This window comes from Eubalaena glacialis, chromosome 17, assembly GCF_028564815.1.
Source record: "Eubalaena glacialis isolate mEubGla1 chromosome 17, mEubGla1.1.hap2.+ XY, whole genome shotgun sequence".
NCBI classification, from domain to species: domain Eukaryota; kingdom Metazoa; phylum Chordata; class Mammalia; order Artiodactyla; family Balaenidae; genus Eubalaena; species Eubalaena glacialis.
Window position 1 is genome coordinate 73,069,619 of NC_083732.1, and position 22,389 is coordinate 73,092,007.

Consider the following 22,389-nt stretch of genomic DNA (forward strand, 5'->3'; position numbering starts at 1 on the left):
GTGAACCAAATGTGGGAACTCAAGCACCAAAGTGGCAAAAAAAATTCCTACCTACTGCAAGATATATCGTAGGTGGTGATTATAGAGGTAAGTCAATCAACAAGCATGTTAATTCCAGAAATATAAACCCATTAAATATGGGAAAAGAAATTAAATTTCAAAGTAACTGCCAGCCTCTCACTTCTGTGGGATGAAACACAGGCCTGTTTTGTGAGTCAGTCAACCAAGACAGCTGCCCTGGGCCCTATGCTTGATGGGGACTCCAGGGAGCACTACACCTTACTCTCCTTTTCTGAAGATCATTAAATTACACTATGAAAATATTGGTCTTTAACAATATCCTATGGGGCCTATGAAAAGTACCGACAGCGTGGCCTCCTTTTTTTTTTTTTTTAATATTTATTTATTTATTTTGGCTGTACCGGGTCTTAGTTGTGGCATGCAGGATCTTTGTTGTGGCATGTGGACTTCTTCTTAACTGCAGCAGGCGGACTTCTTAGTTGTGGCATGTGGACTTCTTAGTTGCAGCATGCAGACTCTTAGTTGCGGCATGCATGTGGGATCTAGTTCCCCGACCGGCTATCGAACCCAGGCCCCCGGAACAGGGAGCGCTGAGTCTTACCCACTGGACCATCACGAAAGTCCCTGGCCTCTTTTCTTTTTTTGTGTGTGTGTTTAACTTTTTTTTTTAATTGAAGTATAGTTGATTTACAATGCTGTGTTAGTTTCAGGTGTACAGCACAGTGATTCAGTTATACATACATATATATGTAAGAATATGTATATATTCTTTTTCAGATTCTTTTACCTTATAGGTTATTACAAGATATTGAGTATAGTTCCCTGTGCTATACAGGTCCTTGTTGGTTACCTATTTTATTTTATTTTTTATTTATTTATTTTTAAAAAATTTTATTTATTATTTTTGGCTGCGTTGGGTCTTCATTGCTGTGCACAGGCTTTCTCTAGTTGCGGCGAGCGGGGGCTACTCTTCGTTGCGGTGCGCAGGCTTCTCACTGAGGTGGCTTCTCCTGTTGTGGAGCACGGACTCTAGGCGTGCGGGCTTCAGTAGTTGTGACTGGCCTCTTTTCAAGTGCAGTTTATCTTGGGCAGCCCTGACAGGTTGTCTTTCTGATTCTCTATGCTTCTGGGCTCTGGTTGTGTGAAAAGGGATGATGAAACAAGAAATCTAGACCGTACACTTGTGATTTTGAGACTCTGAACATCAAATTAAAAGACCCTGGGACGCAAGCAGTAGTTCATATTTTTCCTAGAAGAGAGAAATTTGTCAGTACCTATAGAGGTGTTGCCTTCCATGGCCAAAACATGATCAGATATAGTCTGCTTCTATGAGGAGGCTTCTAAAAACTGTTCGAATAGTTGAAGTCTCATAAGACTTCAGTCTTACTTCTGAGCACATTAATAATATTAGGAAAAAAGCACCATTCCCCACATGAGTGTCATTTTTTTCTGCCTTTTTAGGCTTCACCCTATAAGCTTTCTCATTCATGAACTATTATAATGCTACTATTACCCAGAAAATTCTAATGCATCAGAAAATCTTTTATTACTCAGGAGAATGAAGAAATAACAAGAATTACCTCTTTAGACTTAAGTATGACAGACAGGCAACAAGTGTTAGGATGTAGAAGGAAAAGAAACCCACAAATAATTTGAATAGTCATAGAAAATTAATGTTTCCCAGTATGTAAGAAGAGCAAATTTGAAAAATATATCCAAAAATGGATGGTCACTGTCATAAGTCTAGAAGCTATGTAACTTAGAATTTGTCATGGTAAGAAAATATATCTAGGACAGTATGTGAAGACAAGACTAAACCTATACTCTAACTTAATGTGAAAATTAAATGAAACAATCTATGTAAAATGCTTAACACCAAGCCAGGAATACAGTAAACACTGAAGCAAAGGTAGCTCTCTATTATTAGTGTGGAACAATGGAATAAACTACCTTACCATGGTAGTTGTTAACAATTCCTATCAGTGGAAGCAAAACCAAAAACTAGTCGGTGGTAGTGGGGATTAGAACACTAAAGGCATAGAGCTAACTCTCCCAAATATACGATTCTAGAATTCTATCCTGATACACCTAATCCTAAGACTCTAGAATTCTACCTTAACATAGAGACAATTATGTTGTCATAAATCAATCACTATTTCAGAACCAAACCTGTTCATTCGTTTACAATAAGGACTTCTTGGTCCCGCAGAAGATAATCGATATCTTGGTCTTGTGGGAGAAGCTGGGCCACTATAAAATATGTTGGGCTTTCTCTGATGACGAGGTTCTAAGAAAAAAAATTATATGTATGTGACATATAAATATGTATAAAGACAATTTTGCTCTTCACTTAAATACTTACAATGATGCTACCTTCCATGAAAATACTAGTACATATCTACTGTAGAATATTTTACTGTTCATGTTTTAAATCGTTTACGCCTGCAACGTTGCTGTTGCATATATATGTGTAGCACAGACAACAACCAACCAAAACACACACTGGCCATAAACAACCATTATGATTATACTGATGCATAATAGCTGATTATCAGCTTCGCATATATACGCTCAGAAGTATTGAGGCACAACTTTAACATAAATCAAAAGCAGTCCTATTTATACAAACTTATAAAATAAAGTACAAAGCTGTGAAAACCAAAATAATTAAAGACAGACATGAAATTTCAAAATAACCCAATTATTTACTTTCATCAAGGCTAACATTTAACTTTCTTTAGAAGAAATAAATTCTTGCACATCTTGGGTAAGTTATGAAAGACAACAGCCATGAGTATTCTGCAAAATGAAAACATGAAAAATAAGAATAACAGAAGAAAGGCAGTGAAGATAAAGGAAACCTGATTACATCTTCTCCTGGAAAAAAAAAAAAAAAGATAGCACTTACTTTCCAATGGAGCCTGATAGTAAACAGTAGCTTTTCTCTGTCTAAGATAATATCGCTTCTGATTATCTTCCTCTCCATCCTCTTCATCTTCATCGTCATCATCTTCATCATCATCATCTTCTTCATCATCATCTTCTTCATCATCATCTTCATCTTCACCATCATCTTCATCTTCTTGGTCTTCACCCTCTTCAGATGACTCTACAATTAAGAGACATAATAATAGAATTTGTCATGGTAAGGCTTCTCACCCAAATGCTAACAATTTTTAAAATAGGGGAATAGAAAAAGATTCTCCTTTTAAAATTTATTTACTTCTAGATTGTTCATAGAAAGAATCTGTAATTCTGCAACATCAAATGAAGATTTTTTAAAAATGAAGTAAAAAAACTATAGAATTAAAAACAACTAGAGGAAGGAAAAAAGTAGTTTAAAGGCTACTATCAGTATGTACCAAACTAAAGTTTATAGTGTTACTGCTAATTTCATTGATATAGTGGACTTCTGGCTGCCACTGAGTTACATGCAGTATAACTCAAATAATCTACTTAAGATAATGTAAAACACCCTCACCAAACATTTAAAACGTATTTTGGAAAACTGATTTTCATTCAATAGAAGTTCTAAGAAATTGCAGCAATAAGTCCTAAACAGAATAGTAAAACTCAACTTTAATTAACTTTTAACTCAAACAGGTAGAGAGAGATATGCTGTCTGTAGATGTATTATACAAGCAAACATGTTTTAGCATGTTTAAGTACTTTCCCAACAAAACATATTACCCTTTTATCTCCCCTGCCTTCACTTTTTTCTTTGAAACTATGACAACCCTCTTAATTTATCATAAACTACCATAAATGTCACAGCTTCTGAATAAAAAGGCTATATTCTGCCAAATAAAACCCAGAAGATAGAACAAGAGAAAAGACTAACCCACACTGCCTTCTTGATTGTCAGTTGTTTCTTCGTCAGTTCTTTGAATAGCTTTTTGTTTTCCTCTTGTGTACATATTAAGATTCCCCTAAAAATGTTTAAATAAAATCCATTAACGTTTAGTATGTTTACTTTAAAAAATCCAGTAGGGCCTTCCAATCCTACTGAAAATGAAGATATTTCCAGCTATAAACTCTTAAAACTCCAGCAATAACTAGTGACTGATCAAACAAATGCTGAACAAAATGATGAATAATTTAACCAAAAAATGGATAGGTTCTAGAGAAAAAAGGTTAAACTGGAGATTATTAAATCATCCCCTTAATGGAAGAATATATTTACTTCTTCTGTTTCATTAAACACTCCCAAGTCTTCAAGTTCTCTCAATCGCTGTCTACGCATCTTCTTCATATCATCCATTTTTTGAAGTACAGCTTCAGCAGTGCTTTAAAAAAAAATGACATAAAAATAAGCTAAAACTGTAAAAGAGTAGTATATTTTAGGACTTCCCTGGTGGCGCAGTGGTTAAGAATCCGCCTGCCAATGCAGGGGACACGGGTTCAAGCCCTGGTCCGGGAAGATCCCACATGCCGCGGAGCAACTAAGCCTGTGCGCCACAGCTATTGAGCCTACACTCTAGAGCCCGCGCTCCGCAACAAAAGAAGCCACAACAATGAGAAGCCTGTGCACGGCAACGAAGAGTAGCCCCCGCTCGCCGCGACTAGAGAAAGCTAGCATGCAGCAATGAAGACCCAACGCACCCAGAAATAAAGAAATTTATTTAAAAAATAAAATAAAAGAGTAGTATATTTTTAAAAACTTAATTTCTCTTCCATTGTATTCTCTGAGTGCTGGGATTTTAAATACCCTTATAAGAAGCACTGATTTACTAATGTAAAAATATTTCATATTCTTTGTAAGAATTTAAATACACATACAGAATTATTACAAAGTCCTCTAATAATCACTCTCCTTTATACTTTACATAAACTGAATGCATTAAATACTCCTGCTAGTCAAAACTTAGTCCCCAACAAAAAGTTTTTGCCAGCTAAATAATCTTGATCTAAATTTTTACTTACTTTGTTATAAGTTTGTCAAATAGTACAGACTGGTTCATGCTACCATAACGACTTCTAATCCTGCAACTTCGGCGAACTTCAACATCACCATTCTCTTCATGCAAGCGTTCTGTCTTTTGAACTATGTTTCTAGTCCTCAATGACCGAGTAACTGTAATTACTTTGTCTTCATAGATGCATACATAAAAGCAAATAGAAAGATATGAAATAACAGCATTTATAAAACAATTCTAAAATGAACAACTGAATAGCTACACTTTCATATAACGAAATTTTAGTTTCTTGAACTTACCCTTCTCAAAAATACTAGAAAACATAAATAAAGTTACAACATACACCTACCATAGGTCCAGCCACACCACTCTCAAGAGAAAATGAAAGCTATGTATGTAATACAAAGACTTGTACACAATGTTCAAAGCAGTTTTGTGACAGTCCCCAAATGGAAACAACCCAAATGTCCATCAAAAGATGAAATTGTGGGAAACAACCTAAGTGTCCATGAATAGGTGAATGGATAAAGAAGATGTGGAATATACACACAATAGAATATTATTCAGCCATGAGAAAGGACATCCTGCTATTTGCAGTAATATGGATGGACCTTGAGGGCATTATACTAAGTGAAATAAATCAGAGAAAGACAAATACTGAATGATATCACTTACATGTTCAATCTAGAAAAACCAAAGTCATAGAAACAGAGACTAGAATGATGGTTACAAAGGACTGGGAAGTGAGAGAAAAAGGGGAGATTGTTAGTCAAAGAGTACAAATTTTCAGCCATAAAATGAGTAAGTTCTGGGGCTCTAATGTACAGCAGAGAGGCTATAGTTAGTAATACTGTATTGCTGGGGTCCCCAACCCACGAGCCTGTTAGGAACCAGGCCGCACAGCAGGAGGTGAGCAGCAGGTGATCAAGCGAAGCTTCATCTGTATTTACAGTCACTCCCCATCACTTGCATTACCGCCTGAGCTCCGCCTCCTGTCAGTGGCAGCATTAGATTCTCATAGGAGCTCAAACCCTACTGTGAACTGTGCATGCGAGGGATCTAGGTTGCACACTCCTTATGAGAACCTAATGCCTGATGATCTGAGGTGGGGCTGAGGCAGTGACGCTAGCACTGGGGAGCAGCTGCAAATACAGATTATCATTAGCAGAGAGATTTGACTGCACAGAGACCATAATAAATCAATTGCTTGCCGACTCATACCAAAACCCTATCAGTGAGGGGCAAGTGAAAACAAGGTCAGGGCTCCCACTGATTCTGCATTATGGTGAGCTGTATAATTATTTCATTATATATTACAATGTAATAATAACAGAGATAAGGTGCAGAATAAATGTAATGCTCTTGAATCATCCCCAAACCATCCCCCCAACACCCCCGCCCCGAGGTCCGTGGAAAAATTGTCTTCCATGAAATTGGTCCCTGGTGCCAAACAGGATGGAGACCGCTACCGTACTGTATACTTGAAAGTTGCTGGGAGAGTGGATCTTGAATGTTCTCAGCACAAAAAAGAAATGGTAATTATGTGACATGATGCAGGTGTTAGATAAAGCCATGGTAATAATCATTTTGCAATATATAAGTATCAAATCAACAATGCAATGTACTCCTTAAGGCAATGTTATATGCCAATTATATTAAAATAAAGCTAAGGAAAAAAAATTGTGGTATATCCACATAATGGAATACTACTCAGCAATAAAAAGCAACACGGATGATACTCAAAGTAATTATGCTGAGTCAAAGAAGCCAAAGAAGAATGCATGCCGTATAATTCCATTAATATAAAACTCTAGACAATACAAACTCACCATACTCTACAGCACTCTGTAGAGTGCTGTCACACTCTACAGTGACAGCAAGCAGATTGGTGGCTGCTCAGGAATCTTGGGTCATGGAGAGGAGCTAGAGGAGCCAGGAGCGATTACAAAGGGGCCTGAGGAAATCCTGGAGGGTGATGGTTATCTTTACTACCTTATCATGGTGATGGTTTGACGGCATGCACTTATATCAAAACCAAACAAACTGTACACTTCAAATATGGACAGTTTATTGTATGTACCACAATACGCCTGTAAACAAAATACTAAATACAGCAGTCACATGCTAAATATGGACAGTTCCACATCAGTCACAATACATACTTTAAAAAATTTAAATGCCTTTAACATTACTTACCTTCTTTGCACTCTTCTTTTTTTTTATCAGCCTGCTGTCTGGCCAACTGCCTATATGAAAAAAATATAGCAAATAATTCAAAATAATTGACATAATTTTAAATCCTATGTTTTATAATACTACAAACTAGGACCAAAAATTAAATCAGCTTGGAGGGCAAATACTTATAGCTACCTAAAAACCAGTGAAAAAATAGCGTGAGAATACCTATGCTCATATATTGTTATGGCTAAACAAAGGCCGAGAACCCTGTTGTGAAATTCAATGATATACAGCTGTGTCTTAGTAACAGCAGGGGATTGGTTCCAGGACCCCACATGGATACCAAAATCCAAGGATGCTCAAGTCTCTTATATAAAATGGCATAGTATTTGCATATAACCTCTGCCCATCCTCTTGTATACTTAATTTTTTTAATAAATTTATTTATTTATTTATTTTGGGCTGCATTGGGTCTTCGTTGCTGTGCGCGGGCTTTCACTAGTTGCCGCAAGTGGGGGCTACTCTTTGTTGCAGTGCGCAGGCTTCTCTTGTTGCGGAACACGGGCTCTAGGCACGCGGGCTTCAGTAGTTGTGGCACGTGGGCTCTAGAGCGCAGGCTCAGTAGTTGTGGCGCATGGGCTTAGGTGTTCCGCCGCATGTGGGATCTTCCCGGACCAGGGCTCGAACCCGTGTCCCCTGCGTTGACAGGCGGATTCTTAACCACTGTGCCACCAGGGAAGCCTGTCCTCTTGTATACTTTAAATCACCTCTAGTTTACTTATAATACCTAATACAATGCAAATACTATGTAAATAGTTGTTGGTGAGTGGTAAATTCAAGTTCTGCTTTTTGGAGGTTTCTGGAATTTGGGGAGAGGGGATATTTTCAATCCACTGTTGGTTGAATCTGCGTATGCAGAACCAGTGGATACAGAGGGCCAACTGTATGCATGAACTCTTAGCTAAACAGAATTAATCAGAACAAAGTATCTTACTTAAAGCAAGAAATGAAATCCTTAGCCTAAGTATTTAGGTATAACTGAACTAATAAGCACTGAGTAAAAACAAGACAATCTGTTTTATACCACAGGGATATAGTGGTCCCACATCCTTGAGGACCTATAAACACGTTACAGAACTTAGTGACGTGTTCATTTCCTTCTAAGAACATTTGCTGGCTACAATCTTTACATGACATGCATTATCGTTCACATGTAGAAAGAGTCACATTTGTGAATCAGATATCCCACCTACAAACTGGTATACAGAATCTGTTGAATTACAAGGAACACCTTCCAAAGCTTAAAGAAAGTAACCTCCTCTCATCTTTTTCCCCAAATCCACTGAGCAACAAAGCAGTATGTCTCATTAACCTATTTTTAGGGACTCAATTTTCCATACTTGGATAGGCTATATCTATTAATCAACCTATGAATCAAGCAATATTTGCAAGTGTGCTGGTTATACCCATAGAGTTTCAAATGGGACACTTCAAAATAAAACAAAACCATCTTATCCAGAAGAGCTAACTCATGTGTCCTCCTAACAATGTAAGTCATCATTAATTCCTTATCTCTTTTGGAACACAGGTAAGAACCAAGAACAAAATAAAAAACCTTTCAGCAATCCATCTACAGGTCAAGGTCTAGTTTGTTCACAGGTTCACAGACTTTTCTCATAGAGGAGACCCTCTCTCCATACCATGTAGGTCTACACTTTTATAAACCAGACCCCCTATTAGATGCTAGGGATACAAAGATTAAAGCAGTGGTTTTTTTTTTGTTGTTGTTGTTGTTGTTTTTTGCCTGTAGGGGAAGGGAAGCACTTTTTACCCTTGCAGGGGTTGCTATACTTGTTCTTAAACAGCTAGATAATAAATATTTTTGGCTTGTCAGTTTCTGTCATAACTACTCGTACAACTCTAACAGTGAAGCAGGAATGCAGCCATAGACAGAAGTAATGGGCATGCCTGTGTTCCAATGAAACTATTTACCAAAACAGGTGTCTGGACTTTTGTAAACTCCTGTGAATCTGATGAAAGCTATGGATCTTTTCTCCCTAGAAAACTGCATATACACATACAAGTTTAAACATTACTTCAGAGGTTTCATATGCCCCCTGAAAACCATGATTACTGGACCTAGTTAAGAACTCCTGGACCAGACAAATATATATCCTGCTCTCAAGGCACAGTTATTCAAATCTTTATTATTCTAACAGTCTTGGTCCCCTGGTCTTTGAGCCCCAAACAGATTGAAAATAAAGGGGTGAGGGGTAAAAAAACACAGAAAGGAAGTAAGTAAAGAGATTACTATAGTCAAACTGGCAACAGCAAAAAGGGTCACCATGATAGGAAATAAGAAAACTACATAAGGCAGAATTCAAAAATACTATAGACCACTTTATATGTCTTATACAAACAGATCCTGGTGTTATCACTATATAAAATTATAGTCTTTGTAATAATGGATGTGAATACAGGGAGTTTTTTTAAAGATAGGAATTCTTCTTTTAAAGACCGGAAAAAATATAAATGGCCAGCCAATAAGCACATGAAAAAATATTCAACATCATTAACCACCAAGGAAATGCAAATGAGAACCACAATGAGATACTTCATACCCACATGGCTAAAATCAAAAAGACAGACTATGGCAAGTGTTAGTGAGGATGTAGACAAATTGGAATCCTCATACATTGCTGGTGGGAATGTAAAATGGTACAGCTGCTTTGGACAATGTTAAAACAGAGTTACCGTTTAGCCCAGCAATTCACTCCTAGGTATATACCCAAAAGAACCAAAACCCTATGTTCACACAAAAATTTGTACACCAATGTTCATCAACTAATGAGTGGATAAACAAAATGTAACATATTCATATAATGGAATCTTACTTGGCAATAAAAAGAATGAAGTGATGATAGATACTACAATATAGATGAACCTTCAAAACATTATACCAAGTAAAAGAAGCCAAACACGAAAGAACATATGTCGTATGATTCCACTCGTATAAAATATCCAGAATAGGCAAATCCACAGAGATAGAAAGTAGATTTGTGGTTCCCAAGGGGCTGGGGATGGAGGGATAATGGGTATGGTGTTTCTTTCTGGGGTGATGAAAATATACTGAAATTAGATAGCAGCAATACTTGTACAATACTGCAAATATTCTAAAACCACTGAATTATACACTTTAAAGTCATGAATTTTAATGGTACGTGAATTATATTTCAATAAGTTATTTTAAAATAATTAATAAAGATAGGAATTCAATAAATTTTAGAAGCAATCTTATTTAAAAACACCAAGTCACTCATTTTTTAAAATATTATCTTTAAAAAAATATTTTATTTATTTATTTATTTATTTATATTTTTGGCTGCGTCCGTCTTAGTTGCAGCACGCAGGATCTTCATTGCGGCATGCGGGATATTTGTCGCAGCGCGCGGGCTTCTCTCTAGCTGTGGCATGCGGGTTTTCTCTCTCGCTAGTTGTGGTGCACGGGCTCCAGAGCACGTGGGCTTTATAGTTTGCAGCAAGCGGGCTCTAGTTGCAACGTGCAGGCTCAGTAGTTGCGGCACACGGGCTTAGTTGCCCCGCGACATGTGGGATCTTAGTTCCCTGACTAGGGATCGAACCCGAGTCCCCTGCATTGGAAGGCGGATTCTTTACCACTGGACCACCAGGGAAGTCCCACCAAGTCACTCATCTTTAAATCAGGATTAAAAAAGCACTTATTTTAATACATTCCTTTAATACCTAGCACAATGTTTCACAGACCTGAGTAACATACAGAGCCTTTTAAACATAAAGACTTTTGAGGATTTCCAACATTAAGTTTTTTATGATTATGTACAAGCCAAACTAGATATAAATAAATCCATTTAGGTTTTATACAAATGAAACTATAAAAACAACTACCAACAAAAATATTAACGGAATACATTGGAGGTTTTGCTGAAACAAATTAGCCATTTGCTGTGTGAATGTGGTTCAGACTGCTATGGGTTTCTCTTGAGTTTGGCATGTTATGTATCATGTTTATTGTAATAACATGATGACTCAATTCATCCATTTCTCTTTATCTGAAGTGCTCCAAATCTTCATTTGAACAGCATGTCATGACATCACATCACGTGGCTTTCTCTTTGGAAGCAGATGCAACCTTTATGTATTAAGGTCAGACTCAGTTCTTTTTTTTTTTTTTAAAATAAATTTATTTATTTATTTATTTTTGGCTGTGTTGGGTCTTCGTTTCTGTGCGAGGGCTTTCTCTAGTTGTGGCGAGCGGGGGCCACTCTTCATCGCGGTGCGCGGGCCTTTCACTGTCGCGGCCTCTCCTGTTGCAGGGCACAGACTCCAGACGCGCAGGCTCAGTAGCTGTGGCTCACGGGCTTAGTTGCTCCGCGGCATGTGGGATCTTCCCAGACCAGGGCTCGAACCCGTGTCCCCTGCATTGGCAGGCAGATTCTCAACCACTGCGCCACCAGGGAAGCCCTCTTTTTTTTTTTTAATATTTATTTATTCATTTTGGTTGTGCCAGGTCTTAGTTGCGGCACGTGGGACCTTCGCTGTGGCATGTGGACTTCTTGGTTGCAGCATGAGAACTTCTTGGTTGCAGCATGAGAACTTCTTGGTTGCGGTATGCGGACTTCTTAGTTGTGGCAGGCATGCAGGATCTCGTTCCCCGACCGGGGATCGAACCTCGGCCCCCTGCATTGGGAGTGCGGAGTCTTACCCACTGGACCACCAAGGAAGTCCCCAGACTCAGTTCTTATCTCCAGAACCCAAGATAACTAAAGCAGTACTACTTGGTGCCAAATGTAAACATAAATGCAGTGCCTGAAATTTTATGGCTATTCTCTATAAGGTAGCAATTTAGATGATTCAGAATATTTTTTCTTCAGATCATGAAATAATCTTTAAATTCTCATAGAGAATTCACGGACCCCACCAACCCAACCCCACCCCACCCCAAGAAGACTTCAAGTTTCAGAAATACTGGGGTAGCTTAAATTGTATTTCATTGATTCTAAAAATTGTACATTTCCCCCTCATTTTAACATCTCTGAAATTGGGATATATCTTACTACTGATGGTATATCATAGTTTAACTTTCAGTGTTTTTTTCTTTCTTACTGTCTCATAAAATAATGCTGTGTGTTTCAATTGTTGCTAATTTGGATTCCATGAAATACAGTAGGTATTCCACGAATAGTGGATGAAACAAGATGCAGATTTAAATATATACAATAAAAGACCAAGTAAATAATTGAAAAAAATAACAGTACCAAAAAGAAACTTAAAAGGGCACAACCTCACTTATCTGGAAAATCTGCTACACAAAATAAGAATCAAGCCAAAGCAATCTTGTGGGGAAAAAAAATGGAGCTGGAGGAATCAGGCTCCTTAGAGCCCGCACTCCGCAACAAGAGAAGCCACCACAATGAGAAGCCTGCGCACCGCAACGAAGAGTAGTGCCCACTCGCTGCAACTAGAGAAAGCCCTTCGCAGCAACGAAGATCCAACGCAGCCAAAAATAAATAAATAAATAAATATTTTTTTAAAAAATTCTATTTGAGAGTAAGATGGTTCTAGTTTTCTACGTCATTACGAGTAAATTCTTTGTGAGAAGAATTAATGTAAAAACAATTATTTCATCAAACAAATTTTATTATAATTGGCATCCCTCTCCCAATTCCTGTTAAGCCCACCAAAATGCGGACAAATTGAAGGTTTTGAGCTAATTAATGTTAGATTTAAATTTGCCCTGGACCAAATAAACCCAAATTCCATGAAGTACATACTTCCTAATTCACTGAAATTAATTCCTTGAGTATTAAAATGGAATTCATGCCATCTACCTCAGGGTTCTTGAGAAACAAAATTTAAATATGTATAAAGCACCTAGTCAAAAAACCACTGAACCACTGAACAAGTCAAAAAGCAAAAACAAAGCCATGTTCTGCCTCCTATGTGAAGAAAGCCTTAGAAGCATACCAACAGAGATATTCATAAATGACTTAGAATTGATGAAAAACTTGATAGTAAGCAATCAGAAATATAACTACTATTTTGAATAAAGGCTTTTTACAGACTATGAAGCAGAACCACATATCATAAGCAAGTTATAGTCATAAAGTCTCTTTAGATTACTCAAGTACCCAGAACTCATCCTGTATCAACCAACCTCGTCAGTTGCACTCACACATATCACAGATACCATCTTTGAACAAGAAAATAAAAACAAACCTGACCTGAGTACATATTAAATTTTTAATTCAATAACATTCATTTAGTGCAATTTCATCTCAAATAAATTACATTTTACAATCTGGACTCTTGATGACCAGTCAAGAACACACTTAAAAATTAAATGCAAATCCTAAATTATTACTTTAAAGCTATTTTGAATTAGCATTTAAGCATCTTGTATTACCTTGTAAAATGCCTGCCATTAGTATGTTTCTCCGATATTTCCGTATTCTTATCAAAACTAGAATCTGAAGAATTCTGTGCATTTTTTCTCAAGGACCTTAAAGCACGTGTCCGGTGGTAGGTTTCAACTTCCTTAACTGAAGACCCATCCTTTAAAAAAAAATTAAGAAAGCCATCTAAGTTTTTCTTCAGTCAAATCCCCAAGTTAAACTCCTAAGATTTGTCTCTGATTAAAAGTTTTAACAACTGCTTTTGGTGCACAGTATCATTTTTGCATCTCCCCAAGAAACTAAAATAGTTTAATATCTAGAATAATCATTTTACAATAAACAAATATGAGCAATGCCTATGAGGTGGCTAGTATAAGATTTATTAATGTTTTATAGTTCTATTTCATAACAGGTAGTCTCGAGTGAAATTTTCTACCACTGATAAAAAGTTGTAATAGTTCATAACGGTAAGTACTCCTTTATTTTAAGGCTATGGAAATCAGAAAGATACACATACACCATGAAACCACTGGCAACAACCTTAAAATAACTGGACTATCAGAAGTGTAATTTTGGCTTGGATGGCAAAAAGGAGTTATTACTGTCTCACACAATTTCACCCACAAATGTAAAAAATGAATTTAGAGACTGTTTAGGTATGTTCATTTCTTGTAAAAACCATACAGTTCTATTTAACTTTATTTTTGCTCAACAGACTACAGGCTCTCTAAGTTAGTGGGTTGCTTTATGAGCTACAGAGGTTCTGTCATAAAGTATTCAAAATTTCATACATGCCTCTTAGAAATCATACAGAGGATACTTTTACGTTAAAAGAGAAGGCAAATGTACCTAACAACTCTATAATCCTATGTCTTACTACTCTAAAAATTTATAATTTTAGAAAAACAGGCAGTGTTTTTTTAAAAAACAATAAAACATCAGTGCCCCCCCACCCCATGCGCCTCAGGCTGGCTTTACCTGGTCATTTCATTATGTTTTATTAGGATATTTTGTCATTTAATTTTGCTTCAGCAAGAATATTTGATTGGTTCAAAGGTAAAGTAAGGATATTTATACCACAAGGATCTGTGCAAGAATTAGACAGGTTCTTAAAGGCACGAGAGGACAATTAAAAAAATTAGGTTCTTCATAAGGTATTAAATGATACGTATGATTTGTTACTTTTATCAGTGTACCTATATTTCAGGATGTTTCAAAAAAGAATACCTATACATTTAGGTAAGTGTATTATTTTTTAAATGAATACCCACATCTTAGATGGGTGTAGTGTAACATAAGATTTTCCAAGGAAAATTGTAAGGCTATCTATTTCCACTCTCTCAACTTCCACGTGTACTTTTTCTTAAAACGGATCTAAGAAGGCATCTTAACACAAGGCATCCTCTTTTATTTACCTTTCTCCCATTTTACAAAAGAAAGTCATAACTCTCACTCATTCTGAATCTTACTATTGTGGGCTGCTTCAAGGCATTAAAAACCTTCGTAAAGCCAAAGAAAAACACTAATGTAGGTGTTAAGAGAATGAATGACTAAGCTAGGCAGCAAATCCTTTCCTTTGTTAGGTGGTTTCCAATTCTTCCGCTTTTAACAAAATTGAAAGGAGACCTAATCAAGCTAAGAGACCATTAAAAATGTTTGGCAAGTGATTTTCTGCATATAAGCCAGAAAAACTGAGTGGCACTGCAAATAAAATTCCCTTCATTACTATCTACTTATTTATATGAACAATGTTTCTCAGTGCTTACCTTTATAAAAACAATGAAACTGACGACAAAACACTCTTCAGCAATAAATAAGATTCATCCACAGATACTTAAACTAACTGGGTGGGTAGGGAGACTTAAACCACATGAAATCCTAATAAAATATTACTTCCTATGTTTAATCATTTTTAATCAAAATAGATACTTTTTTGTTGTTTTGATCAATTGAATGTTAATAATGATAAATTCAATACACAAAATTTTATTTCTTGGAGCTCTGTCATCACGGAAAAGTGGAAAAAAATCCAACTTTTGTTTTATAAGTATGAAAGGATAATTAATAACTGACTTTCAAGCATGAAAATATATCAAGATAAAATGCTGTGGGTTAAGTGGATTGGAAATACAAATTAAAAGAGGGAAAAAAAAGAAGGTAAAATTTCTGACTACTAAAAGAACTTGTTCATGTATTAATTTTTAATGTTTCAAGATGGGTATCAAATAACTATAATTTTTACATTCCAGTGGATACTTATAAAAGTGTGACATAATAGTTTTATTTTTTAATGTCAACCTTAAAAAATGACAGAAATGATCTCCTTTGTAACTACTTAAACCTTTGCGGGGGGTGGGGGAGACCTTACATCTAAGGTCAGCTTAAAAATGTAAAAGCAGGGACTTCCCTGGCGGTCCAGTGGTTAAGACTTCACCTTCCAACGCAGGGGGTGCGGGTTCGATCCCTGGTCAGGGAGCTAAGATCCTACATGCTTCAGGGCCAAAAAACCAAAACATAAAACAAGCAATATTGTAACAAATTCAATAAAGACTTTAAAAAAAATGTGAAAGAGATTATAGAGCTAAAAAAATTTAGAAACGCAGGGGAAAACTTTCATGACATTGGATTTGGCAATGATTTCTTAGGACACCAAAAGCACAGATAACAAAAGAAAAAATAGATAAGTTGAACTTTATCAAAATTAAAGAACTTTTGTACAAAGGACATTATCAGTAGAGTGAAATGGAAACTCATGGAATAGGAGAACATATTTGCAAATCATGTATCTGACAATGACAAAGGACTGATATCCACAATATATAAAGAACTCCTATACTTTTAACGCCAACAACGAAAAAAGTTAAAAATGGGCAAAGGATTTAAATAGACATTCCTCCGAAGAATATACACAAATGGTCAATACACATGAAAAGATGCTCAACATAACTAGTCATAAGGAAATGCAAATCAAACCCAATGAGATACCACTTCACACTCATTAGGATGGCTATTATCAAAAACAAAAAAAGAAAAAAGAAAAAAAGTATTGGCAAGGATGTGAAGAAACTGGAACCCTTGTGTACACTGTGGAAAATGATATGGCAATTCCTCAAAAAATTCAACATAGAATTACCATATGATCCAGCAATGCTGGGTATATACTCAAAAGAAGTGAAAGCAGGGACCTGAAGAGATATTTGAACGCTCATGTTCATAGCAGCATATTCACAACAGCCAAAAGGTGGAAGCAATCCCAGTGTTCATCAACAAATGAACGGATTAAAAAAAAATACATATATATATATATATATATATATAGTACAATGGAATATTATTCAGTCTTAAAAATAAAGGAAATTTTAAACACACTGAAATAACATGAATGAACCTTGAATACGTTATGCTAAGTGAAATAAGTCAGTCACAAAAGAAGCAGGTTTCCTTTTATGAGGCTCCTTGCCAGGGGCTGGGAAGAGGGAAAATGGGGAGTTAGTGTGTGTGTGTGTGAGTGTATATGTGTGTGTGTGTGTGTGTGTGTGTGTGTGTGTGTTTTGGGGTTTTTTTTGGCGGGATCTCTGTTCCCGACTAGGGATTGAACCTGGGCCACGGCAGTGAAAGGGCTGAGTCCTAACCACTGGACTGCCAGGGAATTCCCAGGGGAGTTAGTGTTTGATAGGTACAGAGTTTCAGTTTTGCAAGATGAAAAATTCTGCACACAGAGGGTGGTGATGGTTGCAGAACAATGAATATACTTAATATTACAAAACTATACACTTAAAAATGGTTTAAATGATAATTTTATGTTATCTATATGTTATTACAATTAAAAAAAGAAAGTAAATGTCACTATATTCCTGGGAATTAAAAAAAAAAAAAAAAAAGGTTTGTTTCCATAGGAAAAAAGAAAGGATGGAGTTGCTAAATACTGGGAAAAGATTCCCTGAGAAACTTAGAAGATTTAATCTTATAAGTGAATCTCTGATTTGCATAGTGAGTGGCTTAGTTCATCATCCCTAAATAAGCACTAAGCATCAAGAAAGGCTCTCCTTAAAAGCATGGAGAAAAAAACAAAACAGGTTTTTTGGGAGTCACCTATATAAAGGCACATACTGGGGAATATAAAAATATAACTTTCAAAAATGGTTTTTATAAAAGCGATATAAAAATAAAAGCAATACGTGCCCATTATAATCAGAAAAATAAAGAAATGTACAAAGATGAAACTGTCACCCTTAATTCCAAGCTACCCACAGATAACCACAGTTAACCTTTTGGTGCATAAACCATTCTTTTCCTTTGCAAACACATCCACACAATTTTAAAATTGCGATAATATTATTTATTCTTTGTTACTTTTTTCTAGTAATACAACCATTTTCCCATGTCATAAAATCTGTTCTAAAAATCTTTTTACATGAATGAATAGTATTTCAGCCATTATATGAATTTAACAAACTGCTTAATGTATCACATATAGGTAATCTGCAATTTGTATTATAAATACCTCTAGATGAATTATCTTTTGAACATCTGATTTCCTAAGGAAACTAGCACAGTTGTTAAATCAAAGTCACATTTTAATACAGCTAATCAAAATAATTCTCAAGAGGTAAGTTAAACACCAACTAGTAACAGTAATTAACACTGGATGATAGAAATGGGGACTTTCACTATCTATTTTTTACATTTTTGCAACATGTATTACCAGAAAAAATTTTCCTAAGAAGTGAAAAACAAAGAGAAAACATACTTAGTCTGAAAACTAAACCTAGAGATGTAGTGTCATTTATTCTTTCGCTAAAATCTACTTTAATATTGAGAGCACTGATCGTTCTTAAAAGTGAACTTTAAAAGGAGAAAAAATATAGTTCATTAGATTTTAAGTCTGTTATAATCTTGCAGAATCAGTAAGTTAGAACAGGAAGCATGCAACAATAAGAAAAGTTTTTCCCCAAAGTGGACACAATTGAGAAAGAGAAATATTCTGATGTTATTTTTCCACAAAAGATCAAGCTTAGTAAAGCTTTAAATTAGTAAAAAATATGTATGGGAGTCATACTGGTTGAGTTAATGCAAGTTATCAATTCAACAAATGAAATTTAAACAGGATTTTTAAGATCACAGTTATATTACTGACATGAAACGTATTCATCCAGACTTGGGGCTTCTTGAAAGCCTAAAAAGCAGTGTATTCTAATGTACAATGGTATACACATTATACCCACATTACATAGTTGTGACAGCCCTCCTTAGCTTCATCTTTAAACACTGGTGTGGTCAATTACTTATCATGGATCTATTCCACAAGTTCCAGCAATTTGCTTTCTAACCATACAGCTCTTCCAGTAGATCTAAAACTATCTCCAAATAGCTAAATCCAATGGCCTTCTCTACCTCATTCACTTCTATGATCACTCTGTTGTTTGCTTTGATCCCCTGTTTACATGATACTTTTATTTTTTTAAACCTAATTCATCCTCTTCCCACCCTTAAAATAAAGCCATTGCTCCAGATCTTCTTAAATATTCTTGTGTTTTGCTATGCACCTTCAAGGATTCAACTCTCAACTCTATATAGGTGACTCACAAAGAAAAATAGTCCTTACCTCTCACCAAACTCTGGCGTCATATTCCCAAAGATGTACAGCTTACCTCTTCAGCTGGAAACAACACTGCCTTTCCTCACTCTATCTGAACAACTCTCAGACCCCTTGCAGTACTTTTGGACTTTTTCTCTCCATGCCTCCTAATACCACCTTAATTTAGGCTCTGGTTTTCTCTCCTTTGGTCTGTTGTGATAATAATGTACTAATTAAGAGCCCAACCTTTTAAAGACAGACTGCCTAAGATTGATTCTCCCCACATCACTTAGAACTGTATAATCTTCTCCAAGTTACACAGAGACCTTAGTTTCCATATCTGCAATGAGGATAATAATACTTTATTCGTAAACTTTTAAATTACTATACTTCAATTTAAAAATTAAAAAATAGGGACTTTCCTGGTGGCACAGTGGTTAAGAATCTGCCTGCCAATGCAGGGGACACAGATTCGAGCCCTGGTCTGGGAAGATCCCACATGCCACAGAGCAACTAAGCCCGTGCGCCACAACTACTGAGCCTGCACTCTAGAGCCCACAAGCCACAACTACTGAAGCCCACACACCACAACTACTGAAGCCCGCGCGCCTAGAGCCCGTGCTCTGTAACAAGAGAAGCCACCGTAGGTTTCCCTGGTGGCGCAGTGGGTGAGAATCTGCCTGCCAATGCAGGGGACATGGTTTCGAGCCCTGGTCTGGGAAGATCCCACATGCCGCGGAGCAACTGGGCCCGTGAGCCACAATTACTGAGCCTGCGCGTCTGGAGCCTGTGCTCCGCAACAAGAGAGGCCGCGACAGTGAGAGGCCCGCGCACCGCGATGAAGAGTGCCCCCCGCTTGCCACAACTAGAGAAAGCCCTCGCACAGAAACGAAGACCCAACACAGCCATAAATAAATTAATTAATTAATTTAAAAAAAAAAAAAAAGAGAAGCCACTGTAATGAGAAGCCCGCGCACAGCAATGAAGACCCAACGCAGCCAAAATTAAAAATATAATTTATAAAAATTTAAAAATAATAATTTCGGGAAAACAAACAAAATAATAATAGTTACTTTACAGGGGAAATATGTGTGTGCATATTAGGTACCTTGCCTGGCACACAGCAAGTGCTATGTAAATGGTAGCTATCAGTATTATAATCTTTTAACTGGTCTTCCAAACTCCAGATTTGTTGACTATAATCCATCCTAAACACTAACTCATCAGATCTCTGTTCTAAAAGTTGCAACCTCTAAGCCTAAAATCAAGAGCCAGCCCAACACAAACTAACAAAAATGGACAATAATGGACTATTATTGTCACAAAACAAGTACACTCTCTCAAATGCAGAGCAGCCAACTCCAGGGAGCAACATTCATTGCCACTTGTCAAAATCTCCCTATTCATGCTTTGAGATACTTCACTGAGCTGTACACTTTTCATTTTTGTGTTGTGATATGCTCCAAGTTTTAAAATATCTCCCATAGGCTGTACATATCAGCGTCGAGTTTGGGATATTTTTCCAGGCTAAATAAACATACAATTAAAAAAAAAAAAACAACCAAAAACAGTACCTTCCACATACTGCAGTGTTTTATTTTACCTAAAAACATACCGAAGAATAAAAACGTACATAAACACAACCCAAAAGTAACGTACAATCATCACCAAGAAAACCCCTACTACCCATCCTTAAGTGTCTCTTCAGCATGAGAAACCACCCTAAATTTAATGAATCAAAGAGCCTCAGACTTGTGAAAGCACAGAAATAGGCAATGGCTAGCCTGACTCTGGAGGAAAGGGGCATCCAAACTTATAAATAGGAAGAAAATAAAAGCTTAAAAACCAAAGAAACAGATTTAAAACAACAATAAAATATTTTCAGGGAACCCATACAAGTCAGGGGGAAAAAAAACCCTTAAGCACAGTTGAGTGAGATCATATTCAAAATGTAAAAGTAAAATGTGGTTGAGATTTCCCCAGCTGTCCGGTGGTTAAGACTCTGCACTTCCACTGCAGGGGCCGAGGGTTCGATCCCTGGTCAGGGAACTAAGATCCCACATGCCATGCAGTGCACCCAAAAACTTAAAAAAAAAAAAAAAAGTAAAATGTGAAAATGTGGTTAATAAATAGGTAACTGTAGGTATCTTCAGAACTTGAAGGTCAGCCTCCAAGATTAGATGAAGAAAAATGCAAGTTAATGAATTAATATGAATAAATCCAACCATCTTTAAAAGGAACCTACCCTAAGAAATGCTGTCAATAAATGTGTGAATGAGACAAGGAAATACCCAAATACAATGAGGGTGGATCAAGGAGTTAAGTTTCTGAAATGCATGATTGATGTAAAAAAGCAAGCTATAATCAAATCAAATGTATTTAATGTAAAGAACCCTAATTAGAAAATATTCTAATCACAAAGGTATGTTTCATTTTTGGTATTGGTGGACTTTGTCAGCATGAATACATTACTCCTGAAGACCCAATCCCATGCTCACTAAATAATACTCTGATTACAATCTGTTCTACGGAGGATTTGAGAGAGGAGTACTATGTCTCAAAAAGATATAATCCCTACTGGAAATCCTAGTCTGGAAAAGAATCTTTTCTACCCTACAACAAGCAGGTGAGTGCTAATTGCTCAACCACCACATACCACTGATACAGCAAGACAATCAACAACAAAATATTTATTATGCACCTACTATGCCCTAGGTGCTAGGAATACACAGCTGAACAAAAGGTCAAAATCCAAACCCCTATGGAGTTACATTCTGATTTGGGGAGAGACAAAAATATTTTAGAAGTAGGAAATTATAGAATATTTAGAAGGTGGTAAGTGCTGGAGACCATAAAACAGAGCAAAGGGCCTGTCAATGAGTGGTTTGCAATGTTAAATAGGGTGGTTAGGATAAGCATCATTGAAAAGGTGAAATTTTAGCAAACACTTGAAAGAGACTGTTTCATAGGTTCTCCTAGGTAGGACTCGCAGCTCTATTGCTTACTATAAAGGTGAATTGAGCAACTTATTTAAGTCTCTGTGCCTCAGTCCTCTTACCTGCAAAACAAAGATAATCGCACCTACCTTATAAGGTTATGAGGATCGAGTTAATGTTTGTAAAATTCTTGGAACACATGAAGCACTATGAGTCCTGAGTTTTTGTTTTTTATTTTTTAATTAAAAAAAATGTAAAAGGTAAAGGAATAGCTCATGCAGATATCCAGGGAAAGAGTATTCCCAACAGAAGGTAGAGCAACTGCAAAG

At 36.5% G+C, this 22,389-nt stretch overlaps 1 protein-coding gene across 1 annotated transcript in view; it reads right to left on the reverse strand.

Moving 5' to 3' along the window:
- ATAD2 (ATPase family AAA domain containing 2) overlaps positions 1-22,389 on the reverse strand; it is a 66,006-nt gene that overhangs the window by 40,889 nt on the left and 2,728 nt on the right. Inside the window, exons 2-8 of the mRNA XM_061171336.1 lie at positions 13,558-13,706; positions 7,134-7,183; positions 4,945-5,110; positions 4,205-4,307; positions 3,863-3,950; positions 2,930-3,130; positions 2,191-2,308 (exon numbers count right to left, since the gene is read on the reverse strand). Of these exons, the coding sequence (XP_061027319.1) occupies positions 2,191-2,308; positions 2,930-3,130; positions 3,863-3,950; positions 4,205-4,307; positions 4,945-5,110; positions 7,134-7,183; positions 13,558-13,706 (875 nt within the window). The remainder of the gene's footprint in view (positions 1-2,190; positions 2,309-2,929; positions 3,131-3,862; positions 3,951-4,204; positions 4,308-4,944; positions 5,111-7,133; positions 7,184-13,557; positions 13,707-22,389) is intronic.